Here is a 23,888-nt window from a genome sequence, read left to right on the forward strand (position 1 = left end):
GGCCCTTCGGCCCACCGTGTCTGCACCAACCAGTGATCCCCGCACATTAACACTATCCTACACACACCAAGGACAATTTATAGATATTCCAAGCCAATTAAGCTACAAACCTGTACGTTTTTGGAGTACATCTTTCAACAGTTCTGGCCTCAACCTTAGCCCAAGGGCAAACTGCACCAAAGCTCAATTGCTCCTCAGACCAGGCTCAGTGGCAACACCTGAAGAAGGGTCCTGACCCAAAATGTCTTATGGGGAGAAGGCAGGAGAATAGGGTTGAGAGGGAAAATTAGATCAACCATGATTTAATGGCAGAGTAGACTTGATGGGCCAAAAAGTCTAAGTCTGCTCCTATAACATATTAATTTAGTTATCAGGAACGAGGGTCTCGCCTACAACGCTCTCAAGGTTCGCTGCAGGAGGCGCCCCCCGGAAAACAAAGGTGGACGGGCGAGGATAGGAAGATGGTGTCCAAGGTAGGAGATGGCGGGAAGCCTGCAATAACCTGCGCCTTGCCTGCAACAGGCACCGCTCATAAGAACTAGAGCGTGAAAATGGTGGCTAAACAGGACACATCTTGCATGAGGGCTCAGTGGCCTGTTTCTGTACACTTGTTAATCAAGGATCGGGGCATGCCAAGACTCTGCTCGACAGTTTGTATGAAAAATAATTTCACTGCTAGCACATCACGTACGTGACAATAAAAGCACCATTGAAATCTTTTCTGCAACCTTTCCAGCTTAACAACAGGGTGACCAAAATACATGCCATGGCTAATATGTGAACCAATGGCTTCTATCTCTATCAAGAGAGCCACTGATTAGATTAAAGCAACAGTTGATATTGCAATGAAAAATATACCAGTTTGATTACAATGATATTTCATTTTATTTAATGCACCATTAATACAATCAGAAATAGTCACATTCAAATAGTTTTTAAAACATCAGCTCTGACTCATCAATCCCAACACTGTTGAACAACTTGTTGATATTAATGGTTTTGACAGCAACAATTTTACACTTCCAGACACACTCCCGCAATCTCCACCTCCCCAACTTGTGACACCTTCGTAACTCCACCTCCCACCTTCACATTGTGTTTGTAGTCACTTTTTCTTTTTGCGAACTTCCCATAGAGCAAATTGCAAGAAGGAAAAAAATACAGACGTTTTGTTTCAAAGAGTCCTCATATCTCAACTGCACCACGAGTATTAATAGGACTATTATTCACTGGGCTATACAACAGCCTTGAGAAATCACTGCCTAAACTCGTCACTACTTGGAAAACAGAAATCAATTCATAACTTGAACTTGGTTGGATCCATTACTCTTTTATAAAATAAGGAGTGGAAAAGGGGAATTTCAAGCTGTTTTTGAAATATCAAGTAGAAACAAGCCAAATTGAATTGCAACCAATGCAATGTTCAGGACATGAAGGTTTTAACAGAAAAAAGATATATGGAACAAATTAAAGTCCTGAACAGAAGTTCACATTTCCAAAATGTTACTCATGTTCTACTCTTCCATTAGTTTGAAGAATCCTTTCCCAAACCTTCCAAAGTCACAGTCAAATGTCATAACAGCATTAACCTAACAGAGATTCTCGATCATTGCCACAAGATGGATCCAAATATTATTGCACATTTTTATTATTCTATTGAGTTGTTGACACAGGAACCATCGTTACGCAGCTTTTGCAAATCCAACTCGGTTGTTGTCTCGATCAAATTGGGTGTAATACTGCCCGATAAAGACGTCCCCAAGAATCCAGAGGGGGCCGGCGGGAGGGGGGATGTCAAGAGCCATGAATCCACTCAGGCAGATGGTCATTCCAGCCTGTTGTTCCTGGAAAGGAACAGTGAATAATGTTGTTAAAAAACCTACATTGCAAGACAAGTGCCTGCCTACACAGCAAGAACACACCGTCCACCAACATCTATAAGCAAGACCCCAACAAACTGCAGAGTTTTCATGAGACCATAAGATATACGAGTAGATTTAGGCAATTCGGCCCATCAAGTCATGAAAGGAAATGATAGGGTAAATGCACAGTGTCTTTTATCCAGAATAGTGGAATCGAGAACCAGAGGACATGAGTTTCAGGAGAGGGGAGAAAGATTTAATAGGAACCTGGGAGGCAACTTTTTTTTTGAACAAAGGGCACTGGGTGTAGGGAACGAGCTGCCGGAGGAGGTAGATGAAGTCGGTACTATCACAATGTTTAGACAGGTAAATGGATAGGACAGGCTTAGATGAAGGTGGGTTTAGTGTAGATGGGGCAACTTGGTCTATGTGGACAAGTTGGGCCTCAGAATAAAAGGATGTACCTTTAGAAAGCAGGCGGGGAGGAATTTCTTTAGCCAGAGGGTAGTGAATCTGTGGAATTCATTGCCAGTCGGGTGTGGAGGCTAAATCAATGGATTTCTTTTTAAGGCGTAGACTGACAGATTCGTGATTAGTAAGGGTGTCAGGGGTTATGGGGAAAAGGCAGGAGAATGGGGTTGAGAGGGAAAGACAGATCAGCTATGATTGAATGGCAGAGCAGACTTGATGGGCTGAATGGCCTAACTCTGCTCCTATAACATATGGACTACATTGGTCCATCCCCATTCAATCTGGCTGCAGATAGTTTGAATCTGATTTATTTTTTTAGAGTCAGGGAGACCAGACACCAGCCATCTATCTATTTTCCTGCAGATTAGCATTAATAAATCTCATGGAGATAGCCCTTTAGACTGAATACCCACCTTAAGGACATACTGCTCTGCAGTCAAAGTGAAGCTCTTCTTTTTGATGATAAAGTTGACAGGAGGGAGTGTGGAGACTTTGTTACAATCAACCTTGTACTGTGGGAGAGAAAACATCAGCGATAAATTGTCGAGAGCAATTACAGTATTTTTAAGAAGAATGTTTTATGAAATAATGGATGCTTGTGATCTTCAATGAAACTTTATTGTCACATGTACCTAGGCATAGTGAAATGCTGTTTTAGAATACAACCCGGTAAAATCACACTGCAGAACTCACCTAGGCAGCACAAAGATGTTGCCATGTTTAGGTGTCGACAAAGTTACAGTACAAATCTTCATCGACCAGTCCGCCGCATGTGGCAGTAGAATTTAGACCCCCCCCCCATCCCCCCATGGTCCCCATTCGCTCTCTCTCCACCACCCCCCCCCCACCCCACTGATTGTTACCATTCCCCCCCCCCCCCAGAAAATTCCTAAAATGGCAGAAGCACCGACGATAAGCAATTCTAAACTGGCCAACTACCGTGTTTTATGATAGACGCAAAGTGCTGGAGTAACTCAGTGGGTCAGGCAGCATCTTTGGAGAAAAAGGATGGGTTATGTTTCGGGTTGGGATCCTTCTCCAATCTGAAGAAAGGCCTCGACTTGAAACATCTCGCATGCGTTTCCCTAGGATGGCACAGTGGCGCAGCGGTAGAGCTGCTGCCTTACAACGCCAGAGACCCGGGTTCGACCCTGACGTCGGGTGCTGCCTGTACGGAGATTTTTACGTTCTCCCCGTGACCTGCGTGGGTTTTCTCCCGGTTTGCTCCTGCACTCCAAAGGTGTGCAGGTGTGTAGGCTAATTGGCTTGGTCCAATTGTAAATTGTCCCCAGTGTGTGTAGGACAGTGTTATTGTGGTCAGCAATTACATGCAATTATACCCAGGCCTCTGGTGCTGTAAGGCAGCAACTCTACCGCTGCACCACCGGCTCCTTCCCCTCTCTGGGCCAGGGACTTTGGCAGTCTGTAGCAAACTCACTGCTCGTGCAAGTGAACACGTGGTTTCAGAAGCAAGAGAGTATGATTGCAGAAATTAGAAACACAGCTCCTCACCTCTCCCTGGGTAATTAGTACAGCTCCGATGGCCTTGTGCAGACTTTCAATTTCGACTTTAGGACCAGTGATCATTGAAGTTCCTGTGTCCACAATAGCTGAACACCCTCCTTTACACAGAGTCAATGTATTACCAACAGTAATTCTGAAAAGAACACACCAACAGTAAGTGTACAGTAGTTTTGAGGTTTAGTTTTGAGATACAGTGTGGAAACAGGCCCTTTGGCCCACCAAGTCTAGTGATCACATCGTACACCAGTTCTATCCTACACACTGGGGACAATTTACAGATGCCAATTCTGCACGTCTGTAGGATGTGGAAGGAAAACGGAGCACCCGGAGAAAGTCCACGTGGTCTCAGGGAGAACGTGAAAACTCCATACAGACAGCTTCAGTAGTCAGTTTCAAACCTGGGCCTGGCGCTGTAAGGCTGCAGATTTACCAGTGTGCCGCCTTATTTATTGAATGTAAAAACCCTAGCCATCTCTTGTAGTGTACCAAGATATCTTGTTTACAAGTCCTGAAACAAATGGAGTAGTGGTGCAGTGGGTAAAGCTACTGCCTCCCAGCACCAGAGACCAGAGTTTGATCCTGACCTCGGGTGCAGTCTGTATGGAGATTGCAAGTTCTCCCTGTGAGGTTTCCTCTGGATATTCCGGTTTCCTCCCACATCCCAAAGATGTGCAGGTTTGTAGGTTAATTGGCCTTTGTAAATTGTCCTTAATGTGTAGGGAGCGGATGTGAAAGTGGGATTACATAGAACTAGTATGAACAGGTGATCGATGGTCAGCTTAGACTCGGTGGGTTGAAGGGCCCATTTCCATGCTGCATCTACAAACAAACAAGACCATAAATACAGTTTGCATTTATACAAGCTTTCTATGGTATAGAAAAAAAATAAGCACCCAGTAAAAATTAAAAGCAATTGGACCATATTAAAAAAATGTATTTGAATTGGAACACACAACCAAAGCTGTCAGGAAGAGACTGATATGTGTAATTTTGTAATTTTAATTTAAAAATGTTTGAAAATGTATGAATGTGTAAATATACAAATGAGAGCAACAATCATCCATATCTTCACACAAAATGACTTAGGACATATAGTTTCCCTGTAATATTAACGTTCGGCTGTGAGATGGTGGTAAAATGGTTTAATTGAAGAGTATAATTTGTGACACACACCCTACCCAGGTATCTGGAGAGTAGAGGAAAGGAACATAGAACAGTACAACACAGGAACAGGCCTTTCATCCCACGTCTGTGCCAAATGTGGTGCCAAGATAAACTAATCTCCTCTGCCTGCACACGATCTACACCCCTCCATTCCCTGCACTTCCATGTTCCTATCTGAAAGCTTCTTAAAACGGCACTATCGTGACCGCCTCCACCATCACCACCCCTGGCAGTGCATTGCAGCAACCCACCACACTCCATGTAATAAAAAACTTACTTTACACATTTCCTTTTTAGCCTTGCTCCTCTCACGTTTTGACTCTGTCCTTTAGTCTTTAACCTTTCCACACTGAAAAAAAGGTTCTGAATGTCTGCCCCATCTATCGTTATATACTTCTATCAAGTCTCCAACCTTTAGCTTTCTAGAGAAATCAATGAAATCTGTCCAAACTCTCCTTGTAGTTAATACCCCCTAATCCCGGCATTCTGGTAAACCTTTTGTGCACCTGCCCAAAGCCTCCACATCCTTCTGTAATTTGGCAACTAGAAATGCACACAATACTCCAAATGCGGCATATCCAACCTACCAACAACTAGAGGGCAGTCCTGACCTACTATCTACCTCATTGGAGACCCTCGGACTATCTTTGATTGGACTTTAACTGCACTAAACATTATTCATGTTATCCCTTTATCATGTATCTAAACACTGTGGATGGGTCAATTGTAATCATGTCTGGTCTTTCCACTGACTGGTTAGCACGCAACAAACTTTTCACTGTACCTCAGTATATGTGAGAATAAACTAAACTCAACTTAACCTAAACCAAACAGAGCTTCATCACGACTTCCTGACTCTTAACTCAATGCCCCAACCAATGATGGAAGCATCCATTAGCCTTCGTCACACTATCTTGTGTTGCCAATTTCAGGATGTTGTGGATTTAGACACCAAGATCCCTCTGTACATCAGTGCTGTTAAGGGTCTTAGAGCAGAAGGTTCAATCAAGTGACAAGACCAAAATAAGTTTTTCTTTTTTTTTGCGTTACAATAAGCAACGTCCTACACTTTCTCTAAATGTAACTGCAAACACGATAAACTGAGGTGACACTCTCAAGAAGCAGAATATTCACAGGGTTGGGGCTATGTACAAGATGTTGGCGAGGTCACCTTTGAAGTATTGTGTTCAGTTTTGGTCACCCTGATTTGGAAAGATGTTGTTAAGTAGGAGACAGCGCAGAGAAGTTTTAAGAGGATATTCCCAGGACTTGTGGGGCAGAGCTAGAGGGAGAGGTTGGGCAGGCTGGGACTTTATTTCTTGAAGCGCACAAGGCTGAGGAGGCTATAGAGGTTTATAAGATGAGGGGAATTGATAGGGTGAATGCGCAGAATCTTACCCAGAGTCGAGGAATCAGGAGACATAGGTTTAATGTGACATGGGCAACATTTAATAGGAACCCGAAGGATAACTTTTTAAACACAGAGGTTGGTGGGCACATGGAATGAGTTGCCAGAGGAGGTAGTTGAGGCAGGTCCAGTAACAACTTTTAAATGACATTTTGAATAGGTACATGGATAGGAAAGGTTTAAAAGGGATATGGGATAAACGCAGGCAGGTGGGACTAGTGTAGATGGGGCATTTTAGTCGACATGAGCAAGTTGGGCCTGTTTCCATGCTGTATGACTCTATGACTCTCTATGTGCCAAACGATACCACAGAACACACTCCAACTTGTACCTCATTTGAACATAATGCACAGCAAAGCTTCAGAAGTATGTTTCAATACCCAAAACGAACATGAACTCGCAAAAGATCTTACTCATCCATCTGGATCTGCCAGTATGCCTTCCGGATTACGTTCACGAAGAAGAAATCTCCAGTGTAAAACTTTGGATCTGTGCCACCCAACAAGAGCTCACCTCCAGGCTGAGTGTCTGGATTCCTAGAAACGTGCACAAAAACATCATCACCATCACCACCGAAGAACACAGTTATTGAACAGAAAGTAGTTAAAAGGATTTTCCAAATGGCTCAGACCTTCTATAAAGACGTTCTGAAGAAGGTTTCCGACCCGAAGCAACGCCCATTCCTTTTTTCCAGAGATGCTGCCTGACCCGCTGAGTTAATCCATTATTTTGTGTCTATCTTTGTTCTATAAGGCCCACTTATTGTTATTGTTAAAAAAAAGGGCAGCACAGTGGAGCAGCGGTCGAGTTGCTGCTTCACAGCGGCAGAGACGCTAGGGGCGCTGTTTGTGCTTTCTCTCCGTGACCGCGTGGGTTTTCTCCGGGTGCTCCGGTTTCTTCCCACACTCCGAAGACATACAGGTTTGTATGTTAATTGGCTATGGTAAAGATTGTGAATTGTATCTAGTGTGTAGGATAGTGCTAGTGTAGGGGGTAATTGCTGGTCGGTGCCGACACGGCGCCTCCTCCATTGCCATAGTGAGGCCACACGCAAACTTGAGAAACAGCATCTTGTATTCTGCTTGGGAAGCTTACAATCTAATGGTTCAATCCATTGAATTCTCCAATTTTAAGTAATAACCACCCCCCCCCCCCCCCCCCTCCCCCCACTGCTCCCTTTCTAGTATCTACCACTCCAGTGTGCACCCACTTCTCCCACTATTGTGCCCAAGTCATTTGCTTCTTTCCTCTCGTTTGTACATTCATCTCCAACCCTCATTTCCCATTCATTCCTCTGTCTTTCCTCTCCCCTTTACTGGCTTTCACCAATATTCCTCCCTGTGACTTTACATTTCACGCTTCCTCTACTTATCTCACACCCTTTTGCCTCCTTTTCACCTCTAGCCTTTGTCACTTACTCCACCCTGCTCCAAATCAACCCTCCCCTCCCCCCCCAACCCTCACCGGTATCCACCTATCACTTAGTATAGAAACAAGGAACTGCAGATGCTGGTTAATGCCAAAGATAAACACAAAGTGCAGGAGTAACTCAGCAGATCATGCAGCCTCTCTAGAGAACAAGGCTTTTTATCCAGAGATGCTGCCTGCCCCCCTAAGTTACTCCAGCACTTTGTGTCTATCCACCTATCACTTACCTGGCTTTATCATCTCCCGCCCCCCCCCCCCCCCCCCTCTCTTTTCCAGCTTCCTCCTACGACAAATTAGTGTGAAAACCTGAAAGATCTCCTGTCCACATCCTCCAGAGATGTCGCCTGACCCACTGAGTTATACTGTAGCTCTTTTGCTCAGGTTTCCAGCATCTGCAGTTCATCGCACCTCTGTCCTAAATACCAGGTGCGCTGAGAACTGGAACATACTTGCGATGGGAACATTTTACCTGTTCAAGTAGAAAGAGAACACATTGCGTTCTACCAATTTCTGCTTCATGATATTGTCGAATACTGGGACCACACCAGCGACTGAGATACATGGGTAGGCCATGCCGAGAATGCCATCGAATTTGGCAGCGATGAAGGTGGCGCCAGGCTGCGAGGTGGCCTCCCCGAACGACTGATTCTGAACTATGATATCACCGATCTGCAGATCAGAGCAGAGGCAATCTTCATTTAATATCAAGAGCAGCGGTGGAGAAAGCCCACAGCATCGCCAGGCCAGGTCAACCCCTGCAACACCCACCCAGTGCCGTCGCCAGGACAACGGGCCTTTGAGGCCAAGATAAGACTCTGTACTATTAAGAACGTTAAAATTTGAAGGACACAAGTTAGGTCCAGAAACGCTGTGACTCTGTGTACCGTCTGGGTGAAGTCTACTATTCTTGCACTACAATTGTTGCACTTTTGTACTTATCTATGCTTGTGCTTATCTACAGAATGATTTGTATGCTGGATTGTATGCAAAACAAAGAATTTCACTATACTCAAGTACATGTGATGATAAGCATCATTGAATTTACCACCACATCCGACTTAGTAAAACACTCCCACCTCTGTTTGCAATTGGGAGCTGGTAGAGCTGTTGCCTCACAGTGTGGGAGATCCAGGTTTGATTCTGACTACGGGTGCTGTCTTGAGTGTGGAGTTTGCACATTCTCCTGTGACCACGTGGGTTTCCTCCAGGTGCTCTGGTTTCCTCCAACATTCCAAAGTCGTACGGGTTTGTGGGTTAATTGGCCCTCTGTGAATTGCCCTTCGTGTGTAGGGAGTGGGTGAGAAAGGGGGATGACATAGAACCAGTGTGAACGGGTGATCGATGGTCAACGTGGACTCGGTGGGCCGAAAGGCCAGTTTCCATGATGTGTCTTTCAATCAAGAAAAATCCTTGAACTTGGCAGATCAAAGGAAAAAGTAGATACTCGAAACGTGTTTAATCCAACAACACAGGAGAAATGCAGGAAGGGAAACAAGGATGGCAAATTATGGTCTACACTAATTATAGATTCACAGATGTTGTTAAAGAGGACTGCATCTCCAAAACCTGCATCTGCATCTCCATGAAGATGGAATACAGCGTAGCAAAGTGTGGAGTCATGCATTTTGGCAGTAGGCATAAAGGCACAGACTATTTTCTAAATGCGGAGATTACGACTCCCGTGTTCGATCCCGACAACGGGTGCTGTCTGTATGGAGTTTGTACGTTCACCCTGTGACCGCGTGGATTTTCTCCGAGATCTTCAGTTTCCTCCCATGCTCCAAAAACGTACAGGTTTGGTGGTAAATAAGCTTGGTAAATTGTCCCTAGTGTGTGTCGGATAGTGTTAATGTGCGGGGATCGCTGGTCAACGTGGACTCGGTGGGCCGAAGGGCCTGTTTCCATGCCGTATCTTTAAACTAAACTAAAGACTTGGTACGGCTGGTTCAGGATTCACAAAAAGTTAATTTGCAAGTAAGGAAGGCAAATGCAATGCTAGCATTAATTTCCAGAGGGCTAGAATATTAAAACAGGGAGGCAATGCTGAGGCTTTATAAGGTACTGGTCAGACTGCATTTGGAGAATTGTGAGCAGTTTTGGGCCATATCTAAGGAAGGATGTGCTGGCGCTGGAGAGGGTCCAGAGATAGTATATGAGATGATTGGGTTAACATATGTTGAGCGTTTGATGGAACTGTTGGAGTATGGACGGATGAGGGGAAAACCTCATTGAAACTTAACAAATAGTGAAAGGCCTCGAGAGGGTGAATATGGAGAGGATGTTTTCACTAGTGGGAAAGTCTTGGACCAGAAGCCATAACCTCAGAATAAAACCTTTAGAAAGGAGATGATGAGGAATTTCTTTAGTCAGAGGGTGGTGAATCTGTAGAATTAATTGGCAAAGATGGCAGTGGAGGCCAAGTCAATGTATACATTTAAGGCAGAGATAGATAGATTCTTGATTACCACGGTGTTAGGGGTTATGGGGCGAAGGCAGGAGAATGGGGTTGTGAGGGAAAGATAGATCAGACATGATTGAATGGCAGAGTAGACTTGATGGGCCAAATGGCCTAATTCTGCTCCAAGAACTTATGAACGTATGACAAAAGGACAATATGGGAAGTTACATATCAGGAAGCAAATGGCCTAAATTGCAAGTCACTTCATCTTTAGATTACCCATGGTCTTTTAAGTTGCTGTAAGTTTTGCATTTTCCAAATGGACCACAGGTTAAAAATGCTTGCCCTTCTGATATTCCATCTCCTGGTTGCCGTGCAGGTAGAAGTTCGGTACTTACACTGGTTGCATCCTGGCTGAGATATCCTGAGAGGCTGCCAGAACCATACTGGATAGAAAACTTTGTTCCATTCTTCACGTACGTGCTAGATTTCGCTGAATCATACTTGCGATGCAACACTGTTATTTAAAAAAGGTATGTTAATTTTAGGACAATTTGTTAAAAAGGCATTTTAACAATCATATTAATGATGCTTCTCGTGAAAGGTCTACCAGTGACTCAATATTTCCACACTGCAGACCCATAGATTATTTTCCTTCAGTAAGATATGCAAGATAGTATATTCCCCCTGAGAAGATGATTCAGTACTGAACCTAAAGTACATAAGATGTTCTTGGAAATCTTTCTCAATGAGTCAGACTTTTCTATTTCCCCACACTGTTTATCGCTTAGCATCCATATTCTATTGAATTACCTAGCCAATAAGCGAGTTCGGTATTCTGACTGCGCATGCCCAGGTCAAAGGTCACTATGCATAAACAGCCTTGGAAAGCAGTGGAGCAGTGACCCTTCATTTCTTCCGTTTTTTCCATCTTTGGAAAAAACGGTTCTAGATAAGAAAATACTGCTTTCAAACTATGATTTAGTTGTATTTATGGTTCCTTTAAAAGCTAAGATTATTTTGTCGTTTGTATTGCTTTATGCTTTGGTGAGTGAGCGAGATCGTGCTCGTCCCTGGTCGGTGTCGGGCCCAGGTCTGTTGAGTTGCTGCTGGGTGTCCCCATCCCCGTCCCTGGTCGGCCGGAGGTGTCGGGCCGGGCTTGCAGCCAGCGCGGGACAGAGGCTGAGTTGTTGCAGTGCTTTGTGTGTATGGCTGGTACTTGGCTTTCGTCGGCGCCGGGGGGGGGGGTGGTCGTTGGGTGCTGGAGTTGGAGCTTCTTCTCCATGCTGGCTGTGGGCCTGAAGAATTCCATTGCCTTTCACTATTCTGCTCATTTCAAGGCAATGGAATTCATCAGCCAACCCCAGCTCAACTCACGCCGGGCCAACCGACAGCCCTGAACCGATGACACCAGCGGCCCCAGGCCCACAGCCAGCGCGGAGAAGAAGCGCCAACTCCAGCCCAACCCCGACGGACCGGGGACCGCCAGCGACCAAACCCCCCTGGCCGCCCAGGACTAGGGATGAGGGCGGTTCAACAGCAACTCAACAGATCTGGACCCGACACCGATCACAGACGAGCACAATCTCGCTCACTTACCAAAGCATAAAGCAATAAAAACATTTAAATAATATTAGTTTTTAACAAAGGAACAATAAATACAATTATTTCCTAGTTTGAAAGCAGTATCTTCTTACCTAGAAGAATCAATGTTGGAAAAAACAGAAGAAATGAAGGTTCACAGCTCCACTGCTTTCCAGGGCTGTTTATGCATAGTGACCTTTGACCTGGGCATGTGCAGTCGGAATACTGAACTCGCTTATTGTCAATATATTGGCACAGACTACACTCTGATATGTGTGGTGGAGCCGCTGCCTCACAGCGCCAGAGGCTCGGGTTCGATCCTGACCTCAGGTGCTACGTGTGTTGAGTTTGCACGTTCTCCCTATAACCCTGTGGGTATCCTCCGGGTGCTCCGGTTTCTTCCCACATCCCAAAGACGTGTTGATTTATCGGTTAATTGACACTCTGTAAATTGCCCCTCGTGTGCAGGGAGTGGATGCGAAAGTGGGATAACATAGAACTAGTGTGAACGGGTGATCGATGGTCGGGATGGAAATACCGCTTCCATACTTTCATGATGGGACACTTCCCAACCCCCACATCAGTCTGAACGGTCCCAACCAAAAATATCATTTATCCATGTCCTCCAGAGATGCTGCCCGACCTGCTGAGTTATTCTTGTGCCTTTTAGATGCTGCCTGACCTGCTGAGTTACTCTTGTGCCTTTTTTTGTTAACCATCACCTGCAGTTGCTTGGATCTCCATTTTAATCCATTTGCCCTGTCTGAATTTTAATCCAGTTCCCAGACGTTACAATAGCAACATTATAATCAATCACTTATGTCTTAAGAAGGGTCCCGACCGAGTGCTGCTGCAATAAGAATTTAATTGTACCATTTCAGTACATACACGGCGGCACAGTGGTGCATCGGTTGAGCTGCTGCCTTACAGTGCCAGGGACCAGAGTTCAATTCTGACTATGGATGCTGTCTGTACGACGTTTGTACGTTCTCCCTGTGACTGCGTGGGTTTTCTCCGGGTGCTCCGGTTTCTTCCCACATTCCAAAGATGTGCTGGTTTGTAGGTGAATTGGCTTTGGTAAAAATTCTAAATTGTCCCTAGTGTGTAGGACAGTGCTGGTGTATGGAGATCGCTGGTCGGCGTGGACTTGGTGGGCCGAAGGGCCTGTTTCCATGCTGTACTTGTAAATTTTAAAATATGAAAATTAAACACTCTTGACTCTGGACACATCTCAGGCAAAAATAGACACGGAAATCTGGAGCAACTCAGCGGGCCAGGTAGCACCTTTAGAGAAAAGGAATAGGTGATGTTTCAGGTCGAGACCCTACTTCAGACTTCTTCCCAGGCTAAAAGTTGAGCACGCACCAAAGACAACAGAAGCAACTTACTGCAAGCAATATCTAACACGGAACAATGAATGGAAGGAACCCAGAGGTTGGAGGAACCAGTGTCAAATATCACGGTGAACATCTGTGGAGGAGTGCCAATGCTGATCTCGCCATAGTACTGCGCCTAGAAAACAGAGAGTGGCTGTTAGAAGCACCTGCAGTAACTCGTATCCACTGAAAACCAACGTATTGTATTTATCAGAGCGCCACAGTGGCGCAGCTGCTAGAGCCGCTGCCTTACATCGTCAGAGACCCAGGTTTGATCCTGACCTTGGGTGCTGTCTGTGTGGAGTTTGCACGTTCTCCCTGTGACCACAAGGGTTTCAACGGGTGCTCCGGTTTCCTCCCACTTCCCAAAGACCTGCGTGTCTGTCGGTTAATTGGCCCTCTGTAAATTGCTCCTAGAGTGCAGGGAGTGGATGTGCAAGTGGGATAACACAGAACCAGTGAACGGGTGATCGATGGTCGGTGTGGACTCGGTGGGCCAAAGGGCCTGTCAACCTGCTATATCTCTAAAATAAAATGTAACCCTACTTTCTCACCTCAAATACTCTTAGTGCAAAAATTTGACTTTTTTTTGAATAAACACAGTTCCCATCCCAACGAAAATAAATTCGCACTGTGGCATGCAAATGAGCGCTTTAATAAATATTTTACATCGGGACAGAGATTCAAATATTGTCAAAGTGTAGGCACGAGAAGATGTAATCTGAATCGCCAAATTGGGTTAATTTTGGTCCCATTACATTTTTAGACGACCAAGTGTCATTTTAAAGTTCCTTCATTTATATCATATCTTAATTTATATCATATCAAAGCTGGTCACTTTTCAATCACAGGATCTTGTATCATTTTTAGACTTACAGCACGGACACGGGCCCTTCAGCCCACGCCAACCGTCGATCACCCCGTACACTAACACTATACTACACACTAGGGACAATTTACAACTTTACCGAAGCCAATTAACCCAAACCCATACATCTTTGGAGTGTAGGAGGAAACCGGAGCACCCCGAGAAAACCCACATGGAAAATGTACAAACTCTGTACTGCCAGTACCCATGGTCAGGATCGAATCGGGGTCTCTGGTGTTGTAATGCAGCAGCTCTACCTCTGCGCCACTGATCAAATTGAGTGAAAATAGTTAAAGTCAGTCATCTGTGGGTGAACTATGCAGGAAGAGAATTCTACAGGAGAGGTGGAAGTGTTGGATGTTAAAATTACCATCTTGCTTGTATTTTTTTTTTAAATAGCTGAATCAAATAAAGAATGGTGGAGTCACAAGTGACTTCAGGCCACATGTGACAGCAATGAGGCAATGCATCACGTTGAATGACTCAGCTAATATCTCCCGAGACAGATAACGTAACAAGAGTTTGCTGCTGTGGCCGATTGATGTAGTCAGGCTTGCTGCAAACATCATGAGCTTTTCAAGTGTATTTTAATTTCTTTCTCTGCAGCTTTCCGAACTTCCTGCAGAGCAGCTGCAGTGAAACCAAGGGCAAAAGATGCTCAAATTCTGAAGCCAATTTTTAAGTCCCCTCATCAGCTAGAGGTCTTGACCTCCCATCTATTCATTGGAGACCTTTGTACAATCTTAAATCACACTTTATCAGACTTCAATGTTATCTCTTTGACCACCGGGTGGCGCCAGCAATCTGTCTGTCCTTTCCTTCTTTGTGTTTAAATAGTATGTATTAAATGTATGTTTTTTAGTGGGGGATGAAGGGGAGGGACGGGGGGACTTTTTTCTAATCTCTTACCTTGACGGATTTTTTTTCCGTATCGTATCTCCGTCCACGCTGAGGCCTAGCATCGAGGAGTTGGCGGCCTTTGCTGGAGACTGACTTTTGAGAGCTCCACCGCAGAGAGCCTGCTGGACTTAACATCGCGGAGCCCGCAATCCCTTCGCCAGCCTTGGGTGCTTGCGGACTTAACATCACGGAGACCGCGGTCTCTGGTCAGAGATCGACATCAGGACCTCCAAGCTCAAAAAGCCAACACTGGGATACAAATGTCACTGTGCCAGAGGACATAAGGTGAAGGGGAAAATATTTCAAGGAATCTGAGGGGTAACTTTTTTTTTTACACAAAGGGTGGTGGGTGTATGGAACAAGCTGCCAGAGGAGGTAGTTGAGGCAGGGACTATCCCAACATTTAAGAAACAGACAGGTACATGGATAGGAAAGGTTTGGAGGGATGTGGACCAAACGCGGGCGGGTGGGACTAGTGTAGATGGGACATGTTGTCCAATGTGGGCAAGTTGGGCCTGTTTTCACACTGTATCACTCTATGACTAAATTATTACGGTGATTGCCTATTCACCATTTCCCATTATGCGGTCAGATTCTCAATCACAAGAGACGGTACTCACATCCAGATAGTTCTTCAGTGTTTCCGGAGTGGGCTCACTGCTTTGTGGGAAACCAAGGTTATATTTGGAGTTTTGGTCTCTTGCAAGAAGTTCATCAATGCTATTCCCAGTGTCAGTGAAGGTCCGCCGAATTGAACGGAATTTTTTCAAAGGGATTCTGCAAAATGAAAGAAAAATGTGAATAACATTATGTAGTTGTAAGAATTAGGGTCTAAGAAAGTAAACCATATTGGCACCATGGTGGCGCAGCAGTAGAATTGCTGCATCAAAGATCCGGGTTCAATCCTGACTATGGGTGCTGCCTGTACAGAGTTTGTACTTTCTCCCCGTGACCACGAGGGTTATCTTTGGGTGATCTGGGAGTATCCTCACACAGTCCAAAGACGTACAGGTTTGTAGGTTAATTAGCTTTGGTCAAATTGTGAATGGTATTGTAAATTTGTTCATTGTAAAAATCCCTAGTGCGTAGGATAGTTCTAGTGTGCAGGGATCACCGGTCGGCGCGGACTCGGTGGGCCGAAGGGTCATGTTTCTGAGCTTTAAATCTCTAAACTAGAACTAAATTTAAAATGTGAAGATTCTGGAAAAGACAAAGTGCTGGAGTAACTCAGCTGGTCAGGCAGCATCTGTGGGGAACATGGATAGGTGACGTTTCACAAAGTGCTGGAGTAACTCAGCTGGTCAGGCAGCATCTGTGGGGAACATGGATAGGTGACGTTTCACAAAGTGCTGGAGTAACTCAGCCGGTCAGGCAGCATCTGTGGGGAACATGGATAGGTGACGTTTCACAAAGTGCTGGAGTAACTCAGCTGGTCAGGCAGCATTTCTGTTGCTAGCTGGTCACGACTCGAGGTAGGATCAGGGCAATGTATCCGGTCTAAAGAAGAGTCCCGACCTGAAAAGCCATCTACTCATCCCCTCCACAGATGGCACAGAGTTACTCCAGCACTTTGTGTTTTGCTTAATACTGTATATGCAGTTATTCTATAAGAGCGTTTAATGTTTCATACAAAAAAATTGACATTTCTTAAGTCATTGGAGCAGGATTCGGCAATTCGGCCCATCAAGTCTACTCCACCATTGTTGGATCATGGCTGATCTATTTTTCCCTCTCAACCCCATTCTCCTGTCTTCTCCTCATAACCTTTGACAGCCTGACTAATTTAGTTTGGTTTAGAGATAGGGAGCGACACCAAGTCCACATCAACCATCGATCCTCATACACTGGCATTATTCCACACACACTAACACCATCCTACACACTACGGACAGTTTGCAATTTTTACTTTGGAAGGTGGGAGAAAACCACACGGTCACAGGGAGAAGGTACAAACTCCGTACAGACAGCACCCGTAGTCAGGATCAAACCCAGGTCTTTGGCGCTGTAAGGCAGCATTTCTACCACTGCGCCACCATGCCACCGCTAATCAAGAACATGTTTTTAGTACAATTTTCTCATGCTACAGTTAAAAGATTCCTGTAGCAGCAAGATTATCGATTTTATTTGCTCTAAACTCATATTAGTCTCTAGGGGCAGGTAAAGACTGCAAGGAAGGTTAGAAACAATGTGCTGGTAACCTCAAAAGCAAGCATTCGGGAAGGAAGCGTGGCCTTGCATGTTCAGAACACAAAGTGATGGAGTAACTGCAAATGCTGCCTGACCCCCTGAGTTACTCCAGTACTTTGTGGTTTACGCAAGATTGCAGCATCTGCAGTTTCTTGCATCTGCACTTACATGTTACACATCTTGTACCCTGGGGATGTACATCACATTCAGTTACGTTCTTGGTGTGCAAGGTCTTGGTCATGTAGCAAATCAGATGGATACAATTCTTGTATAGGAACGAACTGCAGATGCTGGCTTGCACCGAAGATGGACACAAAATACTGGAGTAACTCAGCGGGTCAGGCAGCATCTCTGGAGAAAAGGGATAGGTGACGTTTCGGAACGAGACCCGAAAATAAATACATGCATCCTTTTTCTCCAGAGACACTACCAGACTCCAGCATTTTGTGTCTATTTTGGATACAACTCATACCACATTTCAGCAGTGTTAGTCGACGGGTGATTCTGGGTGAATTCTGACACAGTCAAAGGATTTCTGTCCTCCTCAAATAGAATTTTAGAACTTTATGCACCAAATTTTAGAGCATTGTGTTCAGTTTTGGTCGCCGTGTTATCGGGAAGATGTTGTCAAGCTGGGAAAGAGTGCTGAGAAGATTTACAAGGATGTCGCCAGAACTCAAGGTCCTGAGCCATAGGGTGCGGTTGGGCAGGCTAAGACTTTATTCCTCGGAGCGCAGGAGGATGAGGGGTGATCTTGTAGTGGTGTACACAATCATGAGGAATAGATCAGATAGATGGACAGTCTTCTTGCCCACAGCAGGGGAATCAAGAACCAAAGGACGTAGGGTTAAGTTGCACAAAGGGCAGATTGTGTATGGAACATACTGCCGGAGGAGGTAGGTACCATTGAGGTAGGTACTATTGTAACATTTAAGAGGCAATTGGATAGGTATATGGATAGGACAGGTTCAGAGGGATATGGGCCAAGAGCAGGCGGGTGGGACTGGTGTTGATGGGGCATGTTGATTGGTGTGGGTAAGTCGAACAGAAGGGCCTGTTTCCACACTGTATCTCCTGTAAGTCCAAAGCCTAAAGCGTTTACAACTCAGACAAAAAGAGGACAAAGTATTGACATAAATTTAATAAAAAAATAAAAACAAAATAGACTTCCATGTTCAACACTGGAACACATACCATTTGGTTCCAAAAAAAGATGGTGACTCTTGCATGTATGAGAATGCAAAAAGATTTTCACTGGGCAGTGCCCACGTGACAACAAAAGATCCTTTGAATTGGGTTTTGCGATTGAGACGGATTAGGCACAGAGGGAATAATCTCTTTTTTCCTGAATAGATCACTTTGTTTTGGAGAATTGCTATTTGACAATCTTTGGAAATTACATATTTTGATTAACCAAATTGGTGAAAAAAAATGACACAAAGTATTTTCTATTTGCATATTAGTTATTAATTTGTTGAATTATTGATTATACTTTGGTGTATATTGTATTCTTTTTCCACTAATAGTTATTAACTTTTTGAATTACCATTATATGTGTACACTGCATTATTAGTTATTAATTTATTGATTACATTTGGTGCATACTGTATTTTTCTATTTGCATTAATTAGTTATTAATGTATTGAATTATTGATTATTCTATTTAATGTATTTTGCCCTTTTGCACTAATTAGTTATTAATGTGTTGCATTTAGCTGTGAATACTACATTTTTTGCACTATTAATTTATTTATTGATCATTTATCTAAACTGGATTTTTTTTGCACCAATGCAAGTGATTAATTTATTGAATTATTGATTTTTTTTCTTGTTGTGTACACTGCTTTTTTCCCCCACTAATTTGTTGAATTATTGATTATGTTCATCTGCATATTCTGCACTTGCAAGCTTGTTATGCCTGCAAGAAACAATGTTGTTGTTCCATTGTCGGTATATTCTTGACACCAATTGCTTGTACCCATATAGAGTCTCAAGCTCAATTTCCAGTCTCTCTTCCCAAAATAAGATGCTACTCTCCATTACCCAGTCCAACTTACATTCCTGTCCCAGACATGGTCGATTTATCTGTGAATACTGTATTTTTCTCTTGGCATTAATATTAGTTATTCATTGTCATCACCCACATATCCAAAGAGCAAGATGCACAAGCGAGGTGAAATAGGAAATGTACTGTCTGGGGGATGAATATTTATTGCATTATTTCATCTGAATTCCATTTTTTTTCACATCAACGTTGATTTATATTAACAGTATTACATTGGCCCAGTATTCAACCGTTCAGATTCAGACAAAACTAGTTCTCATAAATTGTTGAATAATGCATTCTGAAAAGCAACATCTAATCTGCAGACAAAAACATGTAGATAACCACAAGTTATGTTTACACTGAACAGTTGTTGGAATTCCGAGTTATAAAAGTCACCATACACCAACAAGGAATCAAGGTACCATACAACTCTATTGTTCCATACCATTCAAATCCCAAGTGACCAAATCCAGGTTTATACCAAAGACAGACACAAAATGCTGGAGTAGGTCAGGGGGTAAGGCAGCATCTCTGGAAAACATGGATAGGTGACGTTAGGGGTCGGGACCCATCTTCAGGTTTAGGTTTCATATTGTCACATGTACTGAAGTACAGTGAAAAGCTTTGTTTTGCACGCTATCCAAACATACGATCAAATATACAATGGTCTCGACCCGAAATGTCACCTGTTCCTCTTCTCCAGAGATGCTGCCTGACCCGCTGAGTTACTCCAATATGTTGTGTCTGTCTTTGGTGTAAACCAGCATCTGCAGTTCCTTCCTACACATTCTCAAAGGTTATGTCAGGAAGCAGGAGAATGGGGTTGAGAGGGGGAAATAAATAGACCCCAGGGCTATTTTGTACCCAAAGTGGTGACTGTTTCAAATGTTAAAACTGAAACTTTTTTCCCCTCTCAACCTCGCAGGAGAATGGGGTTGAAAGAGGACAGATAGATCAGCCATGATCGAATGGTGAAGCAGACTCGATGGGCCGAATGGCCCCAAATCATATCCTATGTCATCTGGCCATTGGTCTAACTGCTGGATACAACTATTTAGGCAGCACAGTCAAAATATTTAGACCTCTTCTCTGTTAAAAAGCAGACAAGTGAATTAAAAAATCATGGACTGGGCGAAACTAACCAGTATTTCCTCAATTCTATATATAGAATTAAATCAAAAACACATATATTATATATATATATATATATATATATATATATATGGATAAAAAAGTTTTTAATTGAGGCGATGGACTGATATGTTACTTTTGTTGTAATAACAACATTGCCAATCGTACGGTAACTACTCTGACCTTCGATACTACAATTACCGGCGCCCTGGGTGAAAATGATACTGCTGTTCTATTAGTTAGAGGCTGCACTGTGAGCAAGAGATCAACAACAGATTCAATGCATTCTCTGTCTCTCACCGTAAGAGTCCATCGCAGACGGCGATTGCAGCCAATTGTAGCAACACCAGCGAGGAAGCGAGCTTCATGGCAGCGAGTGCAAACGTCCAACTCAAGGGCTCTTAACGCGGACAACCCAATAAATGGAGCGCCCAGCTCCGCCTTGAAGCGTAGCTAGTCCAGCGCCGCACGCAACCCTCTCGCAAACCACATTCACCCAGCGCAGAATTAACCCTCTCCCTCCCTCCCTCCCTTCATTCAACAACTCCACGCCTGCTGACAGCATTTATCAAAATGCCTCAAGTTTACGACCACATTTTCCCTTTGAAGTATTAGAAAACTGCAACATTTTAATGTTGCACCAGGAGATGGGGAAAAACACACAGGGAACACGTAGCATTGGTTCCAAACACACACTTATGCCTGTCAGTATGCCTTAGCCAAAGCATGCTTCCAGCTTTTTCTCCTTTTGTGTTTTTAAATTTGCACCATTTGTGATATTTTGTTTTGTAATTGTATTAATTTGAAACTCAGCGTTCCCTTGTACCTATTACAATGTGCCTGGAACGCACTGCCAGGGGTGGCGGTGGAGGCATGCACGATGGTGGCGTTTGTGACGCTTTTAGATAGGCACATGGATATCAAGTTCAAGTGAGTTTATTGTCATATGCAGAGATAGGGGATGTAGATCAATTGCAAGCAGATGAGGTTAGTTTATTTTGCCATCATGTTGGGCATGGACTCAGTAGGCTGAAAGGCATGTACAGTTCTATATCTCTACCTCTACAAGGCCAAAAAAAAACGTGCATTTATATAGTGCTTGTTCCATCCCTTTCAGAACATCCCACAACCACTATGGGGGCAGCGGATGGCGGATTTGGAACTCCGAGCTCCCTTGTATCCAATCTTTGCTTGTATCTATTACAATGTGCCTGGAACGCGCTGCCAGGAGTGCTGGTGGCAGATACGGTGGTGGCTTATAGATAGGCACATGAACATGCAGGGAATGGGGATTTATGGATATGGAGGGACGGGGATATGGATCAATTGCAGACAGATGAGCGAGGTTAGATTATCTTGACATCATATTCAGCACAGACATCGTGGGCTGAAGGGCCTGTACAGTTCCATGATGTTAGACTTTAAAGATACAGCGTGGAAACAGGCCCTTTGGCCCATTGAGTCTGCATCGACCAGTGATCCCCATACACTAACACTATTGAGGGACAATTTTACCAAAGCCAATTAACCTACACACCTGTACGTCTTTGGAGCGTGGGAGGAAACCGGAGCACTCTTAGAAAACCCACGTGGTGTCAGGGAGAATGTACAAACTCCATACAAACAGCACTTGTAGTCAGGATATTTTGGTTGGGTACATTGTAGGTGTGTAGGACAGTGGTACGGGATGATCACTGTTCGGCACGGAATCGGTGGGCCGAAGGGCCTATTTCCATGCTTGGTCTCTGAAGTCTAAAGTTTAGTTAGAGGTTGTAGTGTTTAATAGTCAGCTGGTTGTTGACGTAGTTCGTCCAGGCTAATCCAAATTAAGTAATCAGCAAAGTGGCCCAAATTACCCGTTACACACTGTGCTTCATTCTGACTAATCCGATCAGTACAGTGGGTGCCTATATTCCCCACTGCATAATACACACCTGTGGCTAGCTCTTTCAGTACAACTTCAACACTGGCATTGACGCAACAATGTGGGAAATTGTCCAGGTGTGCGCTGTTCCTAAAAATGCAGGACTAATCTAATGCAGCTGAGCGACGCCAATCAGCCTTCTCTCAATCATTAGCAAGATGGTGCATCTGTGCGTCTATCTAATCACAGCTTCAGTCTAAACTGAGAACAAAAAGCTGAATTCCAGAGTTGCCAGTGATTACCTGATACATCAAGGTAGCAATTGGCCAAGTGTGGCATCACGGAGCCCTGATAGGAGGGTGGCACGATGGCACAGCAGTAGAGCTGCTGTCTTACAGCGCCCGAGACCCGAGTTCGATCCTGACTATGGGTGCTCTCTGTGAGGAGTTTGTACATTCTCCGCGTGACCGCATCGGTTTTCTCTGGGTGCTCTGGTTTCTGCCCCCATCAAAGTTTGTAGGTTAGTTGGCTTCTGTAATGTGCCTCTCGTGTGTAGGATGCAAAAGTGAGATAACACAGATCTAGTGTACGAATAATCGATGGTTGGCGTGGGCTCGGTGGGCCACAGGGCTTCTTTCCACGCTGTATCTCTGGATTAAACTTTAAAAAATGTGGATTTATTCAAAGGGAAAGGAAAAGAATCATATCAGGCCAAGGATATAAAGAATAGGGGCAGAAAAGGCAGCTTGCATCATACTTCCTCCACCCTATTAGTCATCAAATCATAAGACTAAATCTGGGTTTCAGCTCACACTAATGCAGAAGACTCATGACCAAAGGATTTACTAAAATTCCTGCATAAGCTGTTCATTGTTAGCCAATTGCAATCCGTTAAAAATATCTGTAATTTGATGAGAAAAAAACTATTGGCAATGGAGCAGAAAACAAGGTTTGCATCATATGACTACATTTCGGCAGAGTACAGCAGTTGCATTTTAATCCCTGGCTTAAACACATGTTGTAAAAACCAATTATGGCCATAGTGGTCTTGAAGACAATGGGGTGAAAGAAAGAGATGTGGTAGAATATAAAATGGATTTATCACTTGCTCTGTACATTCACACAAATGTAAGATCTACCTGGGCAAGATGCATGTCGTCCAGAGATGCTACCTGACCCGCTGAGTTCCAAGATGTCCCATTGGCACACAGTGGCACAGCGGTAGAGTTGTTTCCTTACGGTGCCAGAGACCCAGGTTTCCTTCCACATCCCAAAGATGTGCGGGTTTGTAGGTTAATTGGCTTCTGTCAACAAATTGTCCCTAGTGTGTAGGACAGTGCTAGTGTACGGTGATAACTGGTCGGCGCGGACTCAGTGGGCCGAAGGGTCTGTTTCCACACTGTGTCTCTAAACCAGTGGTTCCCAACCTTTTTTTGGCCATGCCCCACCTAATCACCTCTAAAATCCTGATGCCCCCCAACTACACAATAAAGACCTTTTTTACCCCAAAAAAATTATTTACTCAAAATAACATCTGAAACATAAACTACATATGTTTACATGATGGAAAATCCAAAAAAATAAAAATCGGAAATTTGGACCCAGACCTCCTCAGTCGCGCTCAATTGCCCCCCTTAAAAATCAAATTGCCCCCCTGTGGGGCGTATGCCCCACGT

General features: G+C 44.1%; 1 protein-coding gene across 1 annotated transcript; it reads right to left on the reverse strand.

Annotated features, from left to right (window-relative positions):
* Positions 1-866: 866 nt before the first annotated feature.
* LOC116984693 (cathepsin D-like) lies at positions 867-20,804 on the reverse strand. The gene is made up of 9 exons (XM_033039003.1): positions 20,649-20,804; positions 15,604-15,760; positions 13,228-13,351; positions 10,654-10,772; positions 8,327-8,526; positions 6,843-6,965; positions 3,846-3,990; positions 2,747-2,845; positions 867-1,844 (listed from the first exon to the last, which is right to left on the reverse strand). Exons 1-9 carry the CDS (start codon positions 20,714-20,716, stop codon positions 1,683-1,685), a joined length of 1,197 nt encoding a protein of 398 aa, XP_032894894.1. The 5' UTR covers positions 20,717-20,804; the 3' UTR covers positions 867-1,682.
* Positions 20,805-23,888: the final 3,084 nt, after the last annotated feature.

The sequence above is a fragment of the Amblyraja radiata genome, chromosome 20, assembly GCF_010909765.2.
Source record: "Amblyraja radiata isolate CabotCenter1 chromosome 20, sAmbRad1.1.pri, whole genome shotgun sequence".
NCBI classification, from domain to species: domain Eukaryota; kingdom Metazoa; phylum Chordata; class Chondrichthyes; order Rajiformes; family Rajidae; genus Amblyraja; species Amblyraja radiata.

Excerpts from the sequence above, each read along its gene's own strand:
- LOC116984693 (XM_033039003.1), bottom strand. The coding sequence starts at position 20,716 with ATGAAGCTCGCTTCCTCGCTGGTGTTGCTACAATTGGCTGCAATCGCC. Across the intron at positions 2,846-3,845 it reads TACTAATTACCCAGGGAGAG|TACAAGGTTGATTGTAACAA; the intron begins GTGAGGAGCTGT and ends TCTCTCCCACAG. Across the intron at positions 1,845-2,746 it reads CAGAGCAGTATGTCCTTAAG|GAACAACAGGCTGGAATGAC; the intron begins GTGGGTATTCAG and ends GTTCCTTTCCAG.